The sequence below is a fragment of the Colias philodice genome, chromosome 14 (assembly GCF_061535455.1).
Source record: "Colias philodice isolate Cphi_HAF_F1 chromosome 14, ilColPhil1 Martin Lab GWU primary, whole genome shotgun sequence".
Taxonomy (NCBI): Eukaryota; Metazoa; Arthropoda; class Insecta; order Lepidoptera; family Pieridae; genus Colias; species Colias philodice.
This window is the reverse complement of record NC_143099.1, coordinates 4,326,348-4,348,477: the sequence shown is the minus strand read 5'-3', so window position 1 is coordinate 4,348,477 and position 22,130 is coordinate 4,326,348. Positions and strand designations below refer to the sequence as shown.

At 33.9% G+C, this 22,130-nt stretch overlaps 3 protein-coding genes and 1 long non-coding RNA gene across 4 annotated transcripts in view; 2 read left to right on the top strand and 2 right to left on the bottom strand.

The window, feature by feature from the left end:
* Nucleotides 1–22,130, bottom strand: part of Dok (docking protein homolog) — a 246,996-nt gene that overhangs the window by 1,587 nt on the left and 223,279 nt on the right. The window lies entirely within an intron of this gene.
* Nucleotides 115–6,940, top strand: LOC149482768 (uncharacterized). The gene is made up of 4 exons (XM_089703347.1): nucleotides 115–346; nucleotides 420–657; nucleotides 776–1,003; nucleotides 6,415–6,940. Exons 1-4 carry the CDS (start codon nucleotides 137–139, stop codon nucleotides 6,864–6,866), a joined length of 1,128 nt encoding a protein of 375 aa, XP_089559473.1. The 5' UTR covers nucleotides 115–136; the 3' UTR covers nucleotides 6,867–6,940.
* LOC149482766 (putative methylthioribulose-1-phosphate dehydratase) lies at nucleotides 6,877–21,880 on the bottom strand. Its single transcript, XM_089703319.1, has 6 exons — nucleotides 21,661–21,880; nucleotides 21,487–21,581; nucleotides 20,979–21,092; nucleotides 20,397–20,547; nucleotides 7,236–7,438; nucleotides 6,877–7,091 (listed from the first exon to the last, which is right to left on the bottom strand). Exons 1-6 carry the CDS (start codon nucleotides 21,676–21,678, stop codon nucleotides 6,983–6,985), a joined length of 690 nt encoding a protein of 229 aa, XP_089559445.1. The 5' UTR covers nucleotides 21,679–21,880; the 3' UTR covers nucleotides 6,877–6,982.
* On the top strand, nucleotides 7,725–10,076 carry LOC149482767 (uncharacterized). The gene is made up of 2 exons (XR_016316587.1): nucleotides 7,725–8,263; nucleotides 8,362–10,076. It is a non-coding gene; the product is annotated as an uncharacterized LOC149482767 (long non-coding RNA).

Below are 22,130 nucleotides of genomic sequence, written 5' to 3'. Positions count from 1 at the left end.
AAGTTTTAAACAGTACCTAAATTTGGCATTGTCAGTTTTTATTAAATTTCAAAATCATTTGATTTTGTCAGATTTTGTCAATTCACAAATTGTCAAGATGGTCTAAAATGTTTGGGAATAAATTTTTGTTTTCAAAATGTATCGAAATCAACGCAAGCTCCACCGAAATCCAAGAAATGATGTCAGCTATAAAATAAAAGATAGAAATAACGAAGTTGAAGAAGTATATCCGCCTAAATCAAAAAGAAATTATTTTAAGATGGACAAACCTATGACGAACAGGTGTTGCAATATTTCCCCAGAGTCAAAAGACGCAGGATTGTGTACGGAAACTGTACAAGAACAGGTAAAGTTGATTAAATTTGAAGCAATTGCGTATAAAAACAGAGTCAAGTCTATTAAATCTTAAAAATTTTCAGTACCAAAATATTTTATTAGAACAATATGGCTTTGATCCCCTGATGTCTGACCCGCTAGAGCAGATTAAGGAATTAAAAAAAGTTCTCTGTGGGAGTTCACCTAAGATTGAACACGGTTCTCAATATGATCCAATGCAAGATATTAAACCGTTATTAGCTGAAGCGGAATGCGGTTATGAGTGGCAAGATATTGATAATGCGGATGATATTGACAAGTTTTTAATAATGGACAAAGAGAGTAAGTAATCTCATAGATCTCGAGGGTACTTTCGAGAATGTTTGTATTGCAGAGCTATTTACTACGAGAAATAAATTTGTAGAGAATTTGTCTTAACGTAAAACTTTCTTTCTGACAGAAGCATACTCTATCCAAGATATAGAAATTACTGAGATTCCAAACTTAAAGGTTATAGCAGAAAAGTTTTTAAAATATAAAAAGGATAACATTGAAGTAAGAAAACTAGAAGAGAAAATTGTATGTCTTGAATACGACGTTTATAAAAAAGTAAATGACCTCGAAACATTCGCTAAACCAGTTCAAAAATTACGAGTTTATTTTTCGGTAAAACTAAATGAACAGAAAGGTAAATAATATTATAATAACTATTATGTGTCTTTCTAAAACACACAGCGTTGGTGAAGAAAGCTGTCTATGAATCCTATATATCTCTATGAAAAAGGGTCACCTTACCGAATATCGATGGATCTTTCACCTCACTAGCAAGAGCGCGTCCCTAGTATGTCATCTGTCATCGCCAATTTGACATCACCTTTGAAGCGCTGTCATCTGCCTCTGCCGGCATAGCGTTTATGAATTCGTGCGCAATAACATCGCGCAGAATATATTTAGTATTTATCTCTAGTAAAAGTGATCAGATTAAGTTACTTTTACCTGAATAAAACACATAAAGCGTTAAATTTTAGTAGTAATTGGTTTCGGAACGGAATTAGTTCCAATATGAAACACAAAAGACCACGTTGTCGGAAGAAAATTCGAAAACAGGTGCTTTGGTATGTATAATAGTGGCGGGAACTCTTTTTCGTCCTCGGAGGACGAGAGAAGCAATGGTTCGTCACTGCCCAAGAGACCGGGAGACGAGAAATTCCGTAAGTACAATCAGACTTGTCATAACATGTCCGGACTCGTGCATAGAATTCCATGCAACACGTGGCATACATATTTTCACAGTATTTGACACAAATACATCAATATTTAGATGTAGGTAATTAATAATAAAACACAATGCATGCCTATAGTGAGATCGCTATATTATCATCGGGTTTATTTATCATACAAAGGCACATTGGTTACTGTGTCAAGTATTGCTTTTAACCAGAATTGTGAGATATCGTTAGGCTACCTAGGTAGAAGGTACTTAGGTTTATGGAATCGACCGTGATCCCCTATGACTAACGAGCCCCAGCAGCAGGTAGTGAGGTATCTCAATCACTTTGACCTTTCAGTTGTAACTACCTCAACAAAAGTGAGTACCTACTACTTGGTGCCCACTACTACACAATTAGTTCAAAACAATTAAGAGGTACTTATATTTTAGATAGGTACAAAACCCTGTCTATCACAATATTCTAAAGAGAAGAAATTGTTAATTAACTATTATAATATAATTTACATATCTATCATGTATCAAACATGTCACATATAGATTTTACATTACTTAAGATATGATATAGAATGTATAATGTGAACAACGGTCTCACACAATTTTCAGTATGAGGTACTGATTACTACAAGTTGAGATTACCTAGTTTATGGTAAATAATTCTTAACATAAAGAGCGTGTTTTCATAGTCAATTGATACCAGAATAAGCTTTGATTCTATGGGTACTTATTTGAATAAGTATTGAAAAATCATAAGAAATAGACATTGCATATTAGGAGATGTAGATATGTTTATATACGTTATCATCATCAAGGACCCATATTTACCATACCCCCGAACAGTTGAATGATATCATTCTTGCTTATAATGTTACCGATGATAATGATGTTTATCTAGTTCCTTTCTTACTTAAGTGAAAGAGCTTGCCTTAAAATTAACACTCAGGCGTGATAAAATTTTTATAATATCAACAGTAAAGTAACCAAAATCTTTGTATTTTTTATTTGTATCTTCTACAAAAATATGTACTGAAAATATGTACAAGGCGTCCTTAGCCATGATTAGCTTAGTATGGTTATGCTGAAAGAACTGAGTGTCCAGAAAGACACAGAAAAATATATGCCATACTTACATTCAGATATGCTTCTGGCAATAAGAGCTGATGGCTCCGCCAGGTTGATATTCAATCTGAGACACCTAAACACCTAGGTATTAACCAGGTAATTTTGATACATATCACAGGTTATAACGGTAATTAAATTTTTACAAAGCCAGGATTGGCTTGTAAAATTAGACATCATTGGTAACAGTAATGAGATTCTTCCAAGGCCAGGATTGGCTTGTACAATCAGGCATCATTGGCCTATTTTCTGCCTGCATATTGCAGCCATTTCAAATGGTCGCGGAGACCCTACAAGCTAGAGGTGCCCTCTTTCTGTTTTATTTAAGCTATTAAGTTTGGTCTATTGAGACCGTTACAAAATTAACTTCACAGGTCTTGTAGATTGTGAGGATTTTGGAAAAGCTTGATTGGCACTACAGCCACATAAAGTCCATTGCCTTCTGGTTTAGTTGGACAATTATCTTTTGGGTCTACCATGACTAATCCAATTTAACTTCACAGGTCGCGGAGACCATGGAGGTTTTGGTAAAGCCTGATGGGCAGAACTATTCCAATTCAACTTCACAGGTCGCGAAGACCATGGAGATATTGGTAAAGCTTGATTGGCACTCCAATCACAAAAAGGGCCACAGCCCTCTGATTTAGTTAGACTATCAGGATTATTCTAATAATTTAACTTCACAGGTCTCGGAGACCAGGGAGATTTTAGTAAAGCCACAGAATGAGCCACAGCCTTCTAGTTAGACAATTATCTTTTTGTCTACAAGGATTGTTCCAATTAACTTTACAGGTCCCGGAGACCATAGAGATTTTGGGAAAGCAGGTTTGGCACATCAATTACAAAATGTACATTGTAAACCTGGATACTTGTGCCTCATGTGTGATAGTATAGAAATGTCTGTGTTATTGCTAGTCCCAAAAGCTTCAAAGATAGAGCATACTGTGGTAGTCATTAAGAGGACCATGTCTTGCACTAAAATAAGAGTTGCAGACAGTTCTAGACATCTAACACTGAGAGGACTGTACAGTTGTCGCCTCCAGGTATTTCTCTAGAGTTTCGCGCACAGCAGACCAAGAGAGAAAGGCTTTCCCTCTACATGCTACACAAGACTTACGAGCTGTGGAAAAGACAACATACACAGAAATGTCATAGTCTTTGTAAAAGAACAAGTTTGTCACTTCCTAACTACAGATACCGCGGATGCGGGCTGAGTAGGACATCTGAACAGTACTTACCTGTCAGAGAAATGGAGAGGGAAGCAGGGGACTTGGCCTTAGAATTTCTGACTTATATGTAGTGTACCATAGGTATGCAATAAAAATGCTTCTGAGTAGAATGAAAGGGGCGCACATCCTGTAGCCCAAGCAACCAATCAGACTTTGGTCGCCCACATACAAAGGTTGCTAACTCTCTTAGCCCTCACAACTGAGTAACTGTACCTAGATGAGAAGTTGAGAATAACTCTTGGCACGCTTCCAGGACGCCTAAATGGCTTTTGATTTAGATTGCCTCTCAAGAAATCTACCTGTACCGGAGTGGCTTCTCCTACCTTGTACAACAGGAAATATATTTCGGAGGCTCCTGAGATGGTCCATTCCGCTATCCAAAGAGGTGCTTTAGTGCCAGGGCATATTTGCCAAAGCCTGCTTCGAATTATGCGACATCTGCAGTCGTTGATGGAGCTGACGCCTAGGCTGAATATTCCCTTCCAAGGATAATCCTCCAAGTGTACTAGCGCACCTCGCACCCCGGGACCCGGGCAGATACATAGCACCCAAGGGTGGCTTATGGTTAATAGAATAAATAATAATAATATACGGGCATTTCTCCGCAACTCGATGTCAAGCGCCTAAAGATGGCTTATGGTTATTGACTATTAGGGTTATATATGGTTATTGACCCGGAAGTCAGACCATTGGTGAATGGCCTTACCCCCCAACTGCTCAGTCAGAAAAGGGGGGGGGGGAGAAAAAAGCCCATTGTAGAGCAAAGGAGAAAGAGCAGTTAGGTAGTGGTGCCCCTCCACAGTGCCAACATATGATCCTCCAAGCAGGAGGTGACTTTCATAATGCAAAAAATAAAAAAATAGAAGAATGCATGTAATCTAGTACACAGAGATTCTATTTAGCTAATTAAATTAAATTAATTAATTTTAATTAGCCTAGGTCTATCATAAGCAAGCTGACCCTATTCTCTCAGGAGCTCTTATGCTATTACTGGGGTCAGGCCGAGAAGCTCATGACATGAACATGACTTCTGAAGATCTCAAAATAGAGTTTTTTATCACAGCAAAATAAGATTATAACCTGACCTGAATTTGGATATAAAATGGATACAACAACATATTATCCATCAGGGGTCGGTTGTGAGGACAACCAGACACATAAATATGCCCAGTGACCCATGTGGAAAGGTTGGTTCAAGTAACAAAGGACTGATTTTCAGTCTTAAAAGTAGATAATTGATTCTTATCTATAGAGGGGCGGACCCTTTAAGCTTGCAACACAAACCTTTATGTCTGGCTAGATAAGGTCCTTCCAGATCTTAAAGACAGTAGCAACCCTGTCCAGCAGTGGCTTCAAGAAGGTGGTAAGGGCACCAACCTGTTGAGGCAATGGAAGGACCATACAGTCCTTTATAAGTTTTACTGTCAATCAGTCAATTTAGCCAGTGCCAGTGAGTCTGGTTTACTTTAAGGTAACCTTAAACTGTTTAATTAATTATTTAATTAATTGTAATTGATTTAAGATCCAAGTAATGATCAATGTGTAACAAACATGCTTAAAGCTTAAGGTACAGTTGTGTTAACATTGGTATTATAGTTATTTTATATACAGATGTTATTTACTGTAGTATTTAGCCTTAGAGGCTCCATTGTTTATCCTTGATGACATTGATCTTCCTTTGAGTTATAATTTTTAAAATGTTATTTTTATCTTATTATTTGAACTTTGATTTGTTTCAAAGATACAGAGAAATAATAAATCAGTTCTTAGGTTCTAAGACTTAGTTCATTAGTATTGGCTTATGATTATCTGAGGAGAATAATTTAAAATTTAGAGGATATATGGTTAGTTCTTACATGAAAGAAAAACAATTTTTGTTGTTGCTACATAACCCCCTTGTATTGTTTTTAGAATTTAAAATATAACTTTATTTTACAATACAAGAGGTTCATTTAACATTCTGAAAGGAATGAAATTTAAGTTGTTAATACTCTTAGGTATTACAATATTAACAAGATAATTTATTTTCAACATAGCGTTTGTATGTCTTTCTTCACCAGCAGATATCAAACACATCTTCACCAACGCTGTGTGTTTTAGAAAGACACATAATATTGATGTTTTGCATTAAAACAAAACATGTATTATGTGTCGAATAAAACACACAGCGTTGCAGTTTACTGCTTGCTGATGAAGATGCTATGCCGGCAGAGGCAGATGACAGCGCTTCAAAGGTGATGTCAAATTGGCGATGACAGATGACATACTAGGGACGCGCTCTTGCTAGTGAGGTGAAAGATCCATCGATATTCGGTAAGGTGACCCTTTTTCATAGAGATATATAGGATTCATAGACAGCTTTCTTCACCAACGCTGTGTGTTTTATTCGACACATAATACATGTTTTGTTTTAATGCAAAACATCAATATTGTATGTAATGCTTGCATAAAAAAGAATATTTGGATTCATAGTTATGAAAAACCGTTAATATTTTCATGTTCTGTTAACAATTAAATTTTCAGACGCTAATGCCAGAATTCCATCATCGGTTAAAGTTAAATACAATATCCATAATGACGATTTGAACAAAATGAACGACAAAGAAGTAGAAATCATAGATGGAAAAATATCAGATAATCGTCCATACTTAGAAGATCTTAAGAAGATACTCAATCGTAAACAAGCTATTTTTGAAAAGAAGAGAAAAACAAAATTAGACCTTACCTCTTTATATGAAATGGCGAAAAGAGATGTCACTGCTTTAGATGGAGATTACTCTAATACAAATTTCTTATCAAAAGTGGAATTAGAGGAAATCAAAGATTTAATTAAAAATAAATGCGCATCTAGTATACACGGCATAAGCCGCCGAACGTTAAAGAGTGAGAAAGAAGACGATTTAAAGAGAGAAAAGACCATTGATGTGATATCTGAAAGTATTTTTACTGAATTGTTAAGGAACATTGAGAAGTAAAAATATTGAATATCGAAAATATATTTATTAAAAAACATCAACAACTATAACAAGATTTTTTAACAATGTATAAACTATATTTCTAAATTATGTACCTTTCTTGTAAATTAAATTTCTTAACTTGATCCGTTTTCTACTCTTCCAGTTTCGGGATTGAAAGCTGGATCCAATCCTAATTTCTTCATTTCTACCGCCATTTCAAATAGATAGTCATAGCATTCAGTCCTGCAAAATTATTAATAATTTAACTAAAAAATATTTTAATAATAAAAATCTAGGAGCAAATGTAAAAAAATAATAATTAAGCAGAGTACAGTAAAATTTTGAATGTAAATTAAAAGTATAAGCAATAGAGTCACTATATCTTACATAGTCTTTGCTTGTTGCCATGTATCACCCCACACATACACGCCATGCCGTCTGACAAGAACCGCACTTGTACCAGGATACTTTTCTAACGCCTCTCCTAGACTACCTGCAAGATCTTTTTCAAAAGGAGTATTTTCTATAATAGGAACTACGAGTTTCTCATCGAAGCGTAGATAGCGTCCCAATTTGGCGTCTTTTATACCCTGAAATAAAGAAGAATACAGCTATATGATGAATAAAATAAATTATTATTAGTGCAGCTTTTAGCAATGAGTAATCATATTGTTTTTTTTTTACCTGACTTTACATGTTTACTATCTCAACCAACAATATTTAATTTTATTGTTGGTCGATATAGTAAACATGTGACAAAGGATTCCCAAAACCTCATAGAAAACACACTCACCAATACATAAACATTCCAATTAATTTCTTTTTTGAAGAAAGGTCTGCATCTTTTGAAACAATTTTATATATTCTTTAAATATGTTAAGTATTATCACAGACTAATAATAATATACTACGTATACAACAGACGGTGCACTCCATACAAAAAAAGTTGCACTATGAATTTACGCAATTAAAGCGCCAGTGGGGAAATAACGTACTACGTGTTCGATTATATCTCTTAGTCTTTTGCTTTTAACACACTAGATGGCACGTTAAACACAGACTTGATGTTCTTTTTCTTCCAGAGCCACTAGATGGCACTAATGTAAATATATGTACACGTACCTTTTATTTTCAAGTCTTTGGCGTCAAGTGTCAACTGTCAACTGTCAACATAATATTTTGTACCTACTCGGATTTTTAATTAGACAAAGCTGACTCACAGAGTACCTACATAGTACATTATTATGACTGGTATTTAGTTCAGTTTATTTACGAGATTCTGTCAAAACCAAAACGAGAAGCTTTGTTTGTTTTAGTTTTTAATTGTTGAAAAATAAGTGCTAAATATGATTGAATGACTGTGAGGTTATGTAGAATCCACAGGCAGAAAAACGGCAGAAAATAAGCTTTATATGGTAAACTGATATTTTCTCTGAACATAAATTTTTACAAACATGATTTTTAATGATTGGTTTATGGATTTGTAACCCAATAAAAGATTGTTTTATTACAGACTTATTGCTTACGTTCGCAATAACAAATTTGTTCAAGAGAGGAGAAGAATTAATCCATCCCAAATGTAAATACGATTCTCCACAAAAACATTGTAGACACAAGAAAGGGATTTCTACATTTGCTACTAAGAAGGATATGGGATCATGAAGGATTTCATCTGTTTTAATACCAGTAAAATGGAATGAGCGCCGTGGCCGTGACTGTGTTTGGTACATAAAGAATGACAAACATTCAACTTAAAATTATTATGAGTGCATTACGGGCAAGGGCACAATAAGTTGTCCTTTGACTAAGATGTACTTAATTTTAAGGAACACTAAAATGGATGGCTAGAATAGGTATAATCGCATACATAGTATTTATTTCTAGTCTGTTGTATAAATAATCAAAGACTACAAAATATATAGTGAACAATGTCTTTAATATTAATTCTACAGTTTACAGTGTAGTGTGTAATCTATTGTATGTGTGCGTCTAGAATATATAGTCCTGTTGTTCTACAGTTTAAGCAGTTCAATACAAGCTTACAGTCGAGTCAAGTGTTTCATTAACCACCAACCATTGCATGGCAACCCTGCCAGTTTTGTAAATTGTAGTCTACCTAACCTGACTGTTGGTTTTGATTTGTATCACACAAAGAATACTATACCAAATTTCAAGAAATAAGAATTAAATATTTGATTAACTTTTACTAATATACAGGAGCTTATACATCAAACAAGACCAAAGCAGGGCTTTGGAGAAAGTGTGTATGGACAAAGACCACAATACATATGGTGCGGACAACTGCATGAAAAGCATGCAGTAAGGGACATTAAATAAATAAATAAATAAAACACATTTATTGTCAAGATCACAACACGAGATACATTTATAAACGAAGGAAAAACAAAAAGAAATAAAAAGAAAAATAATTAAATAAAAATAATCTTATTCCTAAGAACTGTAATGTGGCAGTGAGTGACCTGACAAATGGAGCCAACTCAGTATATGATGGCAAGGTGATTAATACCTCACCACCACTGATTTTCAGTGACCCCAAGTGACTATTGGAGTTTCAGTCTAGAATTGTATATAATGATAATTTAACATGAGTATATTATGTGAAAGATATATTTCTATTAATATGATAAATACTAATAAATAAATACATCAGTTAAAACATGATATACATATATATAAACATATATATATTATGTATAGGTAGATATAATATCAGTATGTAATTATGTATATACTTAATGTAAATAAATAAAATTAAATTATGTATATGTTACCGGAAATGTATGAAATCAAGGAATTGTATACAAATCCTAGTGGTCTAAGATCCGAATATAAGTCGAAATGCAACGGCGTGATAATAGAATGAGACCAATTTTATAATAAATTAAGTGTATTAAAAATGGTTTGACTGGAAAAATCCTGGACAGGATATTTTTTATTAATTATAAAAAAAAAATATTTTCATTTTTTATTAATTGCAGTTTCGAGATAATAAAACAAACGTTATTTGAAGACTTTTTAACGAATGGGTCTCAAACTAATAGGAAATGTGTACAATGCCGATGCCACTTAGGAAATGTATAAAATATTGTTTAATAAACTATTTAATGCATACATATCCTAGTAAATGTATAATCTTCCTTGGAATTATATATAATTCCAATATCGTATTAGGAAATGTATATAAAGTAAATGATTTCTGTAATAAAACACGTTGTTATTTTTTTTATTAAGTATAGCACTTATTGAGACAATCGGGTAACAGTCTTACCGTAAAATAATAATAATATTATGTTCATATTATCTTACTAATTAACATTTCTTAAATCAACTTATATTCAATCAAATCAAATTTTCATTTAAGTATTTAAGGGTGCTATTACCGATTTTTAACAAAAAACGCTATTTTATGGTACCATTTTAACTCAAAGCAATTACACGTGAGAACAAAGTAATATCTTAATTTAAAGATAATATATTCAGATCTACGATCATCTTATAAAAATTGTACGACGTCATACAAATTGTCGCTGAAATACGATTTTCCCAGCAGCAGATTACTGTGCGTGCACTATCGTTTTCGCGATTTGAAATATTTGATACTTTATAAGAGTAAACTGTTTATGTTTCATATTCCAATTATTTGTAATTTTAAATTATGTTTTAAAAATGACCTTGCCTGAGATGCTCTTTTTTATGGGTTGTTGAATAGATTGGTGGGGTGAAACAATTCAAGATGGCGTCGACGAAAATTTGACTTTTTCGTGATGGGTGTTATTTTCAAAGTTTTTGGGGTAGCTATTAACGAATATGAGGTCAAAACTGAAATCCAAGATGGCGCTGACGAAAATTGTACATCTTTTCGTCATGGGCGTCATGTCATTTTAATGGTTTTTGGGGTAGCTATTGACCAATATGAGGTCAAAACTAAAATCCAAGATGGCGCCGACGAAAATTGTACATCTTTTCGTCATGCGTGTCATTTTCATGGTTTTTGGGGTAGCTATTAGCCAACATGAGGTCAAAACTAAAATCCAAGATGGCGCCGACGAAAACTTTTACATATTTTCGTCATGGGTGTCATTTTCATGGTTTTTGGGGTAGCTATTAACGAATATGAGGTCAAAACTAAAATCCAAGATGGCGCCGACGAAAAATTTGACATATTTTCGTCATGGGTGTCATTTTCATGGTTTTTGGGGTAGCTATTAACAAATATGAGGTCAAAACTATAATCCAAGATGGCGCTGACGAAAATTTAACTTTTTTTCGTGATGGGTGTCATTTTCATGGTTTTTGGGGTAGCTATTAACGAATATGAGGTCAAAATTATAATCCAAGACGGCGCCGACGAAAATTTTACATCTTTTCGTTATGGGCGTCATGTCATTTTAATGGTTTTTGGGGTAGCTATTGACCAATATGAGGTCAAAACTAAAATCCAAGATGGCGCCGACGAAAATTGTACATCTTTTCGTCATGCGTGTCATTTTCATGGTTTTTGGGGTAGCTATTAGCCAACATGAGGTCAAAACTAAAATCCAAGATGGCGCCGACGAAAACTTTTACATATTTTCGTCATGGGTGTCATTTTCATGGTTTTTGGGGTAGCTATTAACAAATATGAGGTCAAAACTATAATCCAAGATGGCGCTGACGAAAATTTGACTTTTTTTCGTGATGGGTGTCATTTTCATGGTTTTTGGGGTAGCTATTAACGAATATGAGGTCAAAATTATAATCCAAGACGGCGCCGACGAAAATTTTACATCTTTTCGTCATGGGTGTCATTTTCATGGTTTTTGGGGTAGGTATTAACCAATGTGAGGTCAAAATTATAATCCAAGACGGCGCCGACGAAAATTTTACATCTTTTCGTCATGGGTGTCATTTTCATGGTTTTTGGGGTAGGTATTAACCAATGTGAGGTCAAAACAAAAATCCAATATGGCGCCGACGAAAATTTTACATCTTTTCGTTATGGGTGTCATTTTCATGGTTTTTGGGGTAGCTATTAACGAATATGAGGTCAAAACTATAATCCAAGATGGCGCCGACAAAACTTTTACATCTTTTCGTCATGGGTGTCATTTTCATGGTTTTTGGGGTAGCTATTAACGAATATAAGGTCAAAACTATAATCCAAGATGGCGCTGACGAAAATTAGACTTTTTTCGTGATGGGTGTCATTTTCATGGTTTTTGGGGTAGCTATTAACGAATATAAGGCCAAACCTAAAATCCAAGATGGTCATCGAATTTCAAGATCGCGTCATGGTAATACTGTCGCGTTATGGAGCAAGGCGGCGATTTTGGTATCTATGAATCTCGCCAAAGAAAATTCACTACTGCCACTTTTTTCGGCACACACGTTCTTTTTGAAGTGAAACTTCTTTATCGGGGGTGGACAAAAATTTTGTGAGACATTTTTTGCGTTACGCCGCGCGCGTTACATTTTTTGCGTTACGCCGCGCGCGTTACATTTTTGCGTTACGCCGTACTCGTGACTATATACATGTTATATTAAAGTGATCAGCAAAATCAAAGGGTTTGTTTTAATAATAATTCCAGTGAATTTCTAAAAAAAGTAAATAAGATGTAAAATTTTCGTCGGCGCCATCTTAGATTTTAGTTTTGACCTCATATTGGTTAATAGATACCCTAATAACCGTGAAAATGACACCCATGACGAAAATATGTAAAATTTTCGTCCGCGCCATCTTGGATTTTAGTTTTGACCTCACATTGGTTAATACCTACCCCAAAAACCATGAAAATGACACCCATGACGAAAAGATGTAAAATTTTCGTCGGCGCCGTCTTGGATTATAATTTTGACCTCATATTCGTTAATTGCTACCCCAAAAACCATGAAAATGACACCCATCACGAAAAAAAGTCAAATTTTCGTCAGCGCCATCTTGGATTATAGTTTTGACCTCATATTTGTTAATAGCTACCCCAAAAACCATGAAAATGACACCCATGACGAAAATATGTCAAATTTTTCGTCGGCGCCATCTTGGATTTTAGTTTTGACCTCATATTCGTTAATAGCTACCCCAAAAACCATGAAAATGACACCCATGACGAAAATATGTAAAATTTTCGTCCGCGCCATCTTGGATTTTAGTTTTGACCTCATATTGGTTAATAGCTACCCCAAAAACCATGAAAATGACACCCGTGTCGAAAAGATGTAAAATTTTCGTCGGCGCCATCTTGGATTTTAGTTTTGACCTCATATTGGTTAATAGATACCCCAATTACCATGAAAATGACACCCATGACGAAAAGATGTAAAATTTTCGTCGGCGCCATCTTAGATTTTAGTTTTGACCTCATATTGGTTAATAGATACCCTAATAACCGTGAAAATGACACCCATGACGAAAAGATGTACAATTTTCGTCAGCGCCATCTTGGATTTCAGTTTTGACCTCATATTCGTTAATAGCTACCCCAAAAACTTTGAAAATGACACCCATGACGAAATGATGTCAAATTTTCGTCGGCGCCATTTTGGATTTTAAATTTGACCTCATATTGATTAATAGCTACTCCAACTCCTTGAAAATGACACCCATGACGAAAAGATTTCAAATTTTCGTCGGCGCCATCTTGGATTTTAGTTTTGACCTCATATTGGTTAATAGCTACCCCAAAAACCACCCAAATTTGCAAATGTGTTTGCTACTTAGGAAAAGTTCAGATTTAAAGATATAGGTAATGTGACGAATTTAATTTATTGCATTCCGACTGTTTCTCGGAATAACATACATTTACTAAGAATTGCATACAAATACAATGCCGGGTTTAATATATTGCCGGTAACATAATATTATGTATGATAATAATTCTTAAAGTAATTTATAGATACATTTCTTAAAAAGCTTCGATATATGAATAATATGTATACAATATACAATAATACAATTCATATTCAAATTGTTGTAAAATAGTCACACTTTTGGTTGAATTCACTAAAATACACATAAGGATCGTACCTACTAATAAAAGTAACAAAATGAATTTTTAAAGTTCCCAGTAATCTTCTGGAATCAATTTCAATAATAATTTGGAAAATCCAAAAGTGCACGCCTCATAATTTTTTTTAATAAATATTTATTAATTATTATTTTTGTTTATTTAATAACAATTAAACCACATCGAATCAGACCCTGAAAAATGAAAGGGTTCTATTCCTGAGCATACTCAAGCGTAAGAGAAAAAAAAAGACTCGATTAGTAAAGTATTTCGGTCGCTATCGTGTTAACAAGAAAAAGGATCCGCACATACAGACACACGGACGTCCAAGACAGAACTTTTTTAAACTGTTTTTTAACTAGTTTAAATAACAAAAATGACATCAAAAATATCATGAACGTTAAAAATAGTGTTTTTTCTTAATATGTGTGTGTATGTATTATCTTACAAGTGCAATGTATGATACATAAAGACATTTTAAGTTTGAAAAATCAGATGTTTTGCGCGGAGTGACAGTAGTACCCACCTCAACGCTTCGCTTATGAGGCGTGCAAAAATATAAAAAAAATAATATCAAGTATGAATATGGTCTATAAAATGGAATGCGCTATGTTTACGTGAGCGTGATGTCCCGCGAACCACGTTGCGACGTTAAATACCTAAATTTGAGTAGCGCAGATTTGTGACAGCGTCCTTAAAAAAGTATTTTATACATTTCATAAAAAGCTTCGATATTGTATACAATAATACAATTCATATTCAAATTGTTGTAAAATAGTCCCACTTTTTTAAGTTGGTTGAATACACTAAAATACTTATAAGGATCGTACCTACTAATAAAAGTAACAAAATGAATTTTTTAAAGTTCCCAGTAATCTTCTGGAATCAATTTCAATAAAAATATAAAAAAAAATATCAAGTATGAAGATGGTCTATAAAATGGATTGCGCTATGTTTACGTGAGCGTGATGTCCCGCGAACCACGTTGCGACGTTAAATACCTAAATTTGAGTAATAGTCCGGGATACATCGCCCATTTTTGCAAGTGATTACTATCAAGCTAATTTTTCGTGAGTAGCTTTATTTTGATGAGATGCCCAATAATTTCATGTACGACCCTCTAGATTGTGGTAGGTAGCTTACAGAGGTAACAAGGATAAAAATTTTTGATTTGACGGTACCCAAATATTTATTACGCAATTTGTAGGACAATATGTCTGTTGAATTATACAAGTATTAAATAAGTGAAAATAAAAAAATCAGCTGGTTAGTAATCATTTATGATGACTTCGTTATCGATACACATTGGAAAGGGGGACTCTTTGATCAAACCATAGATTTTGTAGGACAAATATTTTTTCGAATAATTTAGATAATAATCTTGAGATTGAACAAAAAAAAACATTCAGTTGGTAATTAATATTTGAGAACCATCAAAACAAAATATTTTATCCTTGTTTCCTCTGGTAGCTACCACAATCGAGAGTTTCGTACATGAAATTATTGGGCATCTCATCAAAATAAAGCTACTCACGAAAAATTAGCTTGATAGTAATCACTTGCAAAAATGGACGATGTATCCCGGACTATAACGCAGATTTGTGACAGCGTCCTTAAGGTAATCAGTCCCCTCGTCCTGCTGTCCCCGTGTACATGTCGCAGTTGGATTGTATAATCCGCCGTATTACAAACGGCCGGCATTTTGTAATATGCCGAAATTCGTCTTTTTCAAACATTCTACAAAAAGACGGTCGCGAGCCGACGGAGCCCCACTTCGTGGGGCTCCTATTTCTGTATAGTTCTAAAAAACACGAACCTAACCTAACCCACCCCCTTATCCAAACCAAAAATTTCTGATTACGAATTTTCGGCATATTACAAAATGCCGGCCGTTTGTAATTCGGCGGATTATACAATCCGATTGCGACATACATACCCCTCGTCCCGCGTACCTTCCAATATCTTAGATGTTTTACATTTCCGACTGTTAGTTAGGTAATGTATGGATTTCCTAGAAAATGTGTACTATAAAATAATTTATTTCACACATTTCCATGCGATTTTAGGAATTACATACATTTCCTGGGAATTTTATACAATGACGGATTACATACATTTCCGTTAACATATACTTACAATGTTTATAATTATAATGATAAATAGGCAGAAAATAACGGTCTATATAATGTTATGTTATATTATAACCAGTAAATAAAATAAATATTTAATTAAAGTTTATGTGTAAACTGTAATTCGATACAAATGCAGGGTTAGAACAGGATTTTAAAATATGTCTCCGGTATTGGAAACGAAAATTATTAATATTTGTCAAACTGGTTAAATGGTGGTGGAATGTTGTTCCAACACTTATGGCTCTTTCAATTTATGCGTTTCGTATCGGACCGCTAGTCGCTACAGTCACAGATTAGAGAATAGTTACTTCGTAACAGATACATCACTCCCATACAAAAGCTAAAATACCTACGCTATATTTACCTACAAAATGCGCCGCAACTCGGCTGCAGTAAGAAATGTACTCTACGAACACGCACCGAGAAGCGAGTTTCCCGCGCACGCCGCGTGATTGCGTCATCAAACGAAAACTTTAGGGTTGTACCGAGCGCATAAATTAAACACAGAGTTGCTGAAACACTTAATTTTTTATTGTTAATTATATTTGTTACATTATACAATAAAAAAAATGAAATCTTATTGATAGTAGTTGTTTCCTTCGGTTTCACCCGCGTGGACCCGCTATATGTGTCTCCTGGATAAAAAGTAGCCTGGTAGGTTTGTGAGTTTCTTTGTTACTGCGTGGCTCGGGGGCTGCTGACTATATGGCTGAGATTTACGACACCCGTCCACATCGCAATAACCGGGCATCTTGGTAGCGAGCGCGGGAATCATGACGCGGGTGCGCAGTCTCGCGTGTGCCAACCAACTGCCGCTTGGGTCGGTACCGACCTACTGTGCGGTAGGCACTTATAGCGCGACCTTGAGCGAGTGACGGAGGCCTGCTACAGTGCCGAAGCTGTGCGTTTGTCGTACGGCGCACGGCCGGTCGTTTGTTTTCATACAAAATGCACAGTGCGGCAACAGCGCGGCGTCCGTACCGCGAACGCTCGACAGCAGGACGGCAATCTACAGATCACCCATATTTGGCAATCTCGCTTCACCTAATGGCCTTGTCCGTTCAAGCCGAAATGAATTAATTACCTACTGCAAAAATTAAATAATTTAGATTACCTGGAAAAGACAAGGAAAATAAACTTTAAACAAGTGTTCGACCGATTATTACCAAGTAGGTAAATAAATTAATGACAAGACAAGGTAATTAATGCTAATAATTTCCTAAAGAAAACATTTTTTTCAAAATTTTCACATAATAGGTACTAGTACCTAACTAGACTCAAAAGTTTATGATAAGTCAATGAATGATAAATAGAATATGTTTAATACACTGGGGTAGAAGCCTTTGAAAATAATGAAAAGATAAAAAAAATCGCAGTCGGATGAAACCCATTAGAAAAGGAGGGGAATATGATAAAAATGTAAGGAAAAATAAATTACGGTCAATCCGAGTTCGGGAAGCGGGAGGAGGGAGCTTTTAAGAGAAAAAAATGGTTTCTCTCGATTTCCGACAAAACTACAAGTCCTATAGAAAAAAGTTCAATGGCAAAGTTGTAGGTAATTAAAAGTTCTACAACTTTTGTATTCACAATTTTTTCACATAACCTAAAAATTTAGGTGAAAAATTCAAAAAACCAAGTTTTTGGTCTTTTATTTCTATCTACTTCAAAATTTATTTTTTTTCTACGAAATTTGGTGGAAACTTACTTTATTATGTCCCAAATACACTGTAATTTATTTGATTGAAAATATTTATTTTTTCGCCTTATTTTGAATTAATACCAAAAAAACAACCTAATTTTCAATCGAAAAGTCACCCGTCAAAATATCAGCTTTTTTCAAAAACTTGGGATGCCTTTTATTCATTGAAATCTCTACTTTCATATGGTGTAAAAAAAATAAACACCACCATAGTAAATGTTCTCAGGAAATGCATACAAACAGTGTGATAATGAGCTTTTACTAAATCAGGCACACTTCTTGAACTCTATATCTTCTCTTGTATCGGCTTTTCGGTAATATTTCAAAAGAAAAATAATTATCTGTTCTAAGTTTAATATTTTACAGCATATTCAAAAGCAAAATGATGTCGATAAAAACATTTCAGGTAGTTCGAGAAGTGTGCCTGATTTAGTAAAAGCTAATTTTCAGACTGTTTGTATGCATTTCCTGAGAACATTTACTATGGTGGTGTTTATTTTTTTTACACCATATGAAAGTAGAGATTTCAATGAATAAAAGGCATCCCAAGTTTTTGAAAAAAGCTGATATTTTGACGGGTGACTTTTCGATTGAAAATTAGGTTGTTTTTTTGGTATTAATTCAAAATAAGGCGAAAAAATAAATATTTTCAATCAAATAAATTACAGTGTATTTGGGACATAATAAAGTAAGTTTCCACCAAATTTCGTAGAAAAAAAATAAATTTTGAAGTAGATAGAAATAAAAGACCAAAAACTTGGTTTTTTGAATTTTTCACCTAAATTTTTAGGTTATGTGAAAAAATTGTGAATACAAAAGTTGTAGAACTTTTAATTACCTACAACTTTGCCATTGAACTTTTTTCTATAGGACTTGTAGTTTTGTCGGAAATCGAGAGAAACCATTTTTTTCTCTTAAAAGCTCCCTCCTCCCGCTTCCCGAACTCGGATTGACCGTAATTTATTTTTCCTTACATTTTTATCATATTCCCCTCCTTTTCTAATGGGTTTCATCCGACTGCGATTTTTTTTTGTTTCAAAAATTATCTACTCTAGTCTATAAGTAAAATGAAGTAGTTTATTTTACAATAAATTAATCTTATAAATTACCAACTTTCATTCTACGGCTTCAACCGTGTGCCTTATTCAATCCCTGTTCCTACACCTTGATTGAATCCTATTTATGCAACAAAATTGAGATGTCCTTTTTCAACGTAGGTATGTACCGTGTATGTATATCGAAATTTCCGTCAAAATCGGTTCAGACGCGTGCGGGAATACCTATTTTCTTGTGGTCCCACTATTTTCTATTTTGTCCTACTATGACGGAGTAACTTTCGTATTTATCTACAAAACAGAAATGATTTGATTGTTTGTTTGTTTGTATTGGATAGGATCCGAAACTACTGGATTGATTTGAAAAATTATTTCACCATTCGAAGCAAAAATTATACCTACCTGATGAACATAGGCTACTTTTTATAACGGGAAAATACTTCATTCTTATGGGAATCGATGTCGAAATATTTCATTTTAGGCGCATAAAGAAAAAAAACGCAAAGGATCATTCAAAACCTTTTCTACGGTTTAAATCTCAAAACTTTTTGGTTCATACTTCATATAAATTATAAAGGTAATCTGATAGGATTATTTAGAAAATAAAACAAGATGACGTAGGTAGGTATTTAACTTTAGTTTCGATTTATTATCATTATGATGTTTTCATTATGAATTCTTGATATTCTTAACGACGCGGTTGGCGCAGAGGTAAAGTAACTGCCTACTGAGCTGACGGTCCTGGGTTCGATCCCCGGTCAGGGCAAATATTTGTGTGATGAACTTGATTATTTGTTTTTGGGTCTGGGTGTTATCTATATATGTATTTATAAAATATTAAATTATATTTATCGTCGTCTAGTACCCACAACATAAGCCTTAATTGAGATTACTGTGGGACTAGGTCGATTTGTGTAATATTGTCCTTTAATATTTATTTATAATTTATATACTTATAATTAAATGTGACTAGAAATAATATATACTTACTACGGTTTAAGTATAGGTTGTATTATGTATATTATTTTGTAATGAGATCTTGCAATCAAATATTCACACAATCTCGCAAGTTTTCCGACAATTCATTATTCGTATGAAAACGATCAATACACTAGGTACCTACCAAATATAAGCCGCTACAGGAACGCAGTTAGTAATAATTAATAACGGCTTTAACGGTTAACCCATTTACAATATTTTTTATAGGTACTGCAAAGGCAATGAGGTTATGTATTAAAAACGTAGTATATTATTATTAGTCTGTGGTCTGTGATATTATTATTAGTCTGTGTTAAAAACGTGAAAAGTAACGTAAAAACGTCTGTAGTGCCATCTAGTATTCGTTTAGCATCGCCAAATCGGAGGAGAATAACTTGTTTATAGTAGTTTCATGAGATGGCGTTGTTTTGAATATAAACTTTTCTGTAAAATTAGTTAAAATCGAGTGAAAATTAAATTAAATAGGTAGGTTCCATTTACAAAAGTATGTAAAAAATTATAAAAAGCAATGAAATTGCAATTAAATCTAATTTTATTTTTTGCTGGTTAAAATGATACACTTAGCGGCATCTATTGGTAGACGGATGGCATTAATCGTCTTTTGTATGTAGTGCACCAGACATGGTATTATGTAGCAGTGAACTGATTTATGCCTTTACCTTAATCATTTCCTGGTGTGTAATAACAAATTCCTTGTCATACAAAAGTGTGCATCTAACTGCGTGTGGTGAATGTGTATGGATTACAGCCCCTGCACCACGATTGCGGTATGCTAGCATGAATAGTGGCGTACATTGACTTTTCTTCAATCTGAAATTTAAAATCACTTAAGGACCTTAGGACCGATTTTTCAATGCTTGGATAAAACTTATCCGTCCATTAAAGTATTACACGATAATATTAAAATGTCACGTAAACTGTCAAATACGGATTAGAATACGTTTTTAAAATGGTAGTTTTATACATTATTCGACAAATAATTTTTAACCAAGGTTTGAAAAATCAGCCCTTATTCTAAGAAATAATTTATTTGAATAAATGTTTGAATAACCTATTTAATTATTTTTATCAACAAGAAGTATTTTTTTTAAATATACTTTACTTAATAACTCCTTCACGCTATGAATAATCTTTATAGCAAGAGAGTAGCAATATTATTGTTTTAGTTTTTTCTACATAAGGCCAACAGATTCCTTCTTTCTTTAAAGTTTTATTATTCAATATTTAGAAATGGTACTTACTTCTTTTCTGGAGGTGGCAGCTCTAAATCTTCATCCGTGATGGTCTGGACAAAAAGGTCATCAGGTTTCATTCTCTCTTTTTGCACTCCTGATGGTGCAATGTATATTTTATCCCTTAAAATGTTGCATATCAGTTTAGTAAAAAAACACATCTAAATAACTAATAATTAAGTTTATTTTTATTTAATTGCCTTTTACCTCTCAACTTGACGTCCATAGAAGTACAGTTTTACTATTAACTATACTATAAACCTCAATCTATACTAATATAAGAAAGCTGAAGAGTTTGTTTGTTTGTTTGAACGCGCTAATCTCAAGAACGACTGGTCAGGTTTGAAAAATTCTTTAGGTGTTGGATAGCCCATTTATTGAGGAAGGCTATATAATATCATCACGCTAAGACCAACAGAAGCGGAGCCACGCGGGTGAAACTGCAGTGCAGCTAAGAATTTTACATTGTAATGCAAGTAACAGAAATAATGAATTGATAAAGGTTACTAAGTCCTACCCTTCTTTAATAGAAATTCCACCTCCTGTTCCTGTAACCCATCCTAAGTGGTAGAATTGGGAGCATAGCTCTGGTATGAGATTTCTTGGGTGTTCCTGTAAAAGACTTGTTAATCGTTTCTTATTTGAATACAAGTTATTTTAAATATGTACTAATATAATTTCAAATACTTACAGGGCCTAGTTGAGACATCTTATTATATGAGATAACAATTACTTTAAGTTTTTACGAAATCACTTATCACTATATGTTATTCAAATTATTATAATTAAATTACGCTGTTCGCTATATATATTTACAGCATTAGATATACCTACAAATAAGATAACTGATAAGAATATAGAATTAAGCACCAATTATCAAAATAAGAAAACATCAACAAACAAGATGAACGTCGAATGTCTATGTCAAAATATGTCAATGTCATTGTCACACAATTCCCTTATTCTTTTTTTTAAATAATTTATTCATAATCATGGATACAAGTCCTTCAGTCGAATTCCTTATTCATTGATCGGGATTTGCCAAGTTGCCATTTGAATAGTTTTAAACACTTTAAAGCACAGTTTTAAAGTCTAAGCATACTTATGGCATGCATATAGACAGCGGGAAGCAACTTTGTTACTTAATGTACCATAGGGTCA

Coding starts and splice junctions, on each gene's coding strand:
- LOC149482768 (XM_089703347.1), top strand. CDS start 137: ATGTATCGAAATCAACGCAAGCTCCACCGAAATCCAAGAAATGATGTC. Junction 658..775: donor TTTAATAATGGACAAAGAGA/GTAAGTAATCTC, acceptor TCTTTCTGACAG/AAGCATACTCTATCCAAGAT. Junction 1,004..6,414: donor AAAACTAAATGAACAGAAAG/GTAAATAATATT, acceptor TTAAATTTTCAG/ACGCTAATGCCAGAATTCCA.
- LOC149482766 (XM_089703319.1), bottom strand. Junction 21,093..21,486: donor GGAATTTCTATTAAAGAAGG/GTAGGACTTAGT, acceptor CAACATTTTAAG/GGATAAAATATACATTGCAC. Junction 20,548..20,978: donor CTGCCACCTCCAGAAAAGAA/GTAAGTACCATT, acceptor TTTAAATTTCAG/ATTGAAGAAAAGTCAATGTA.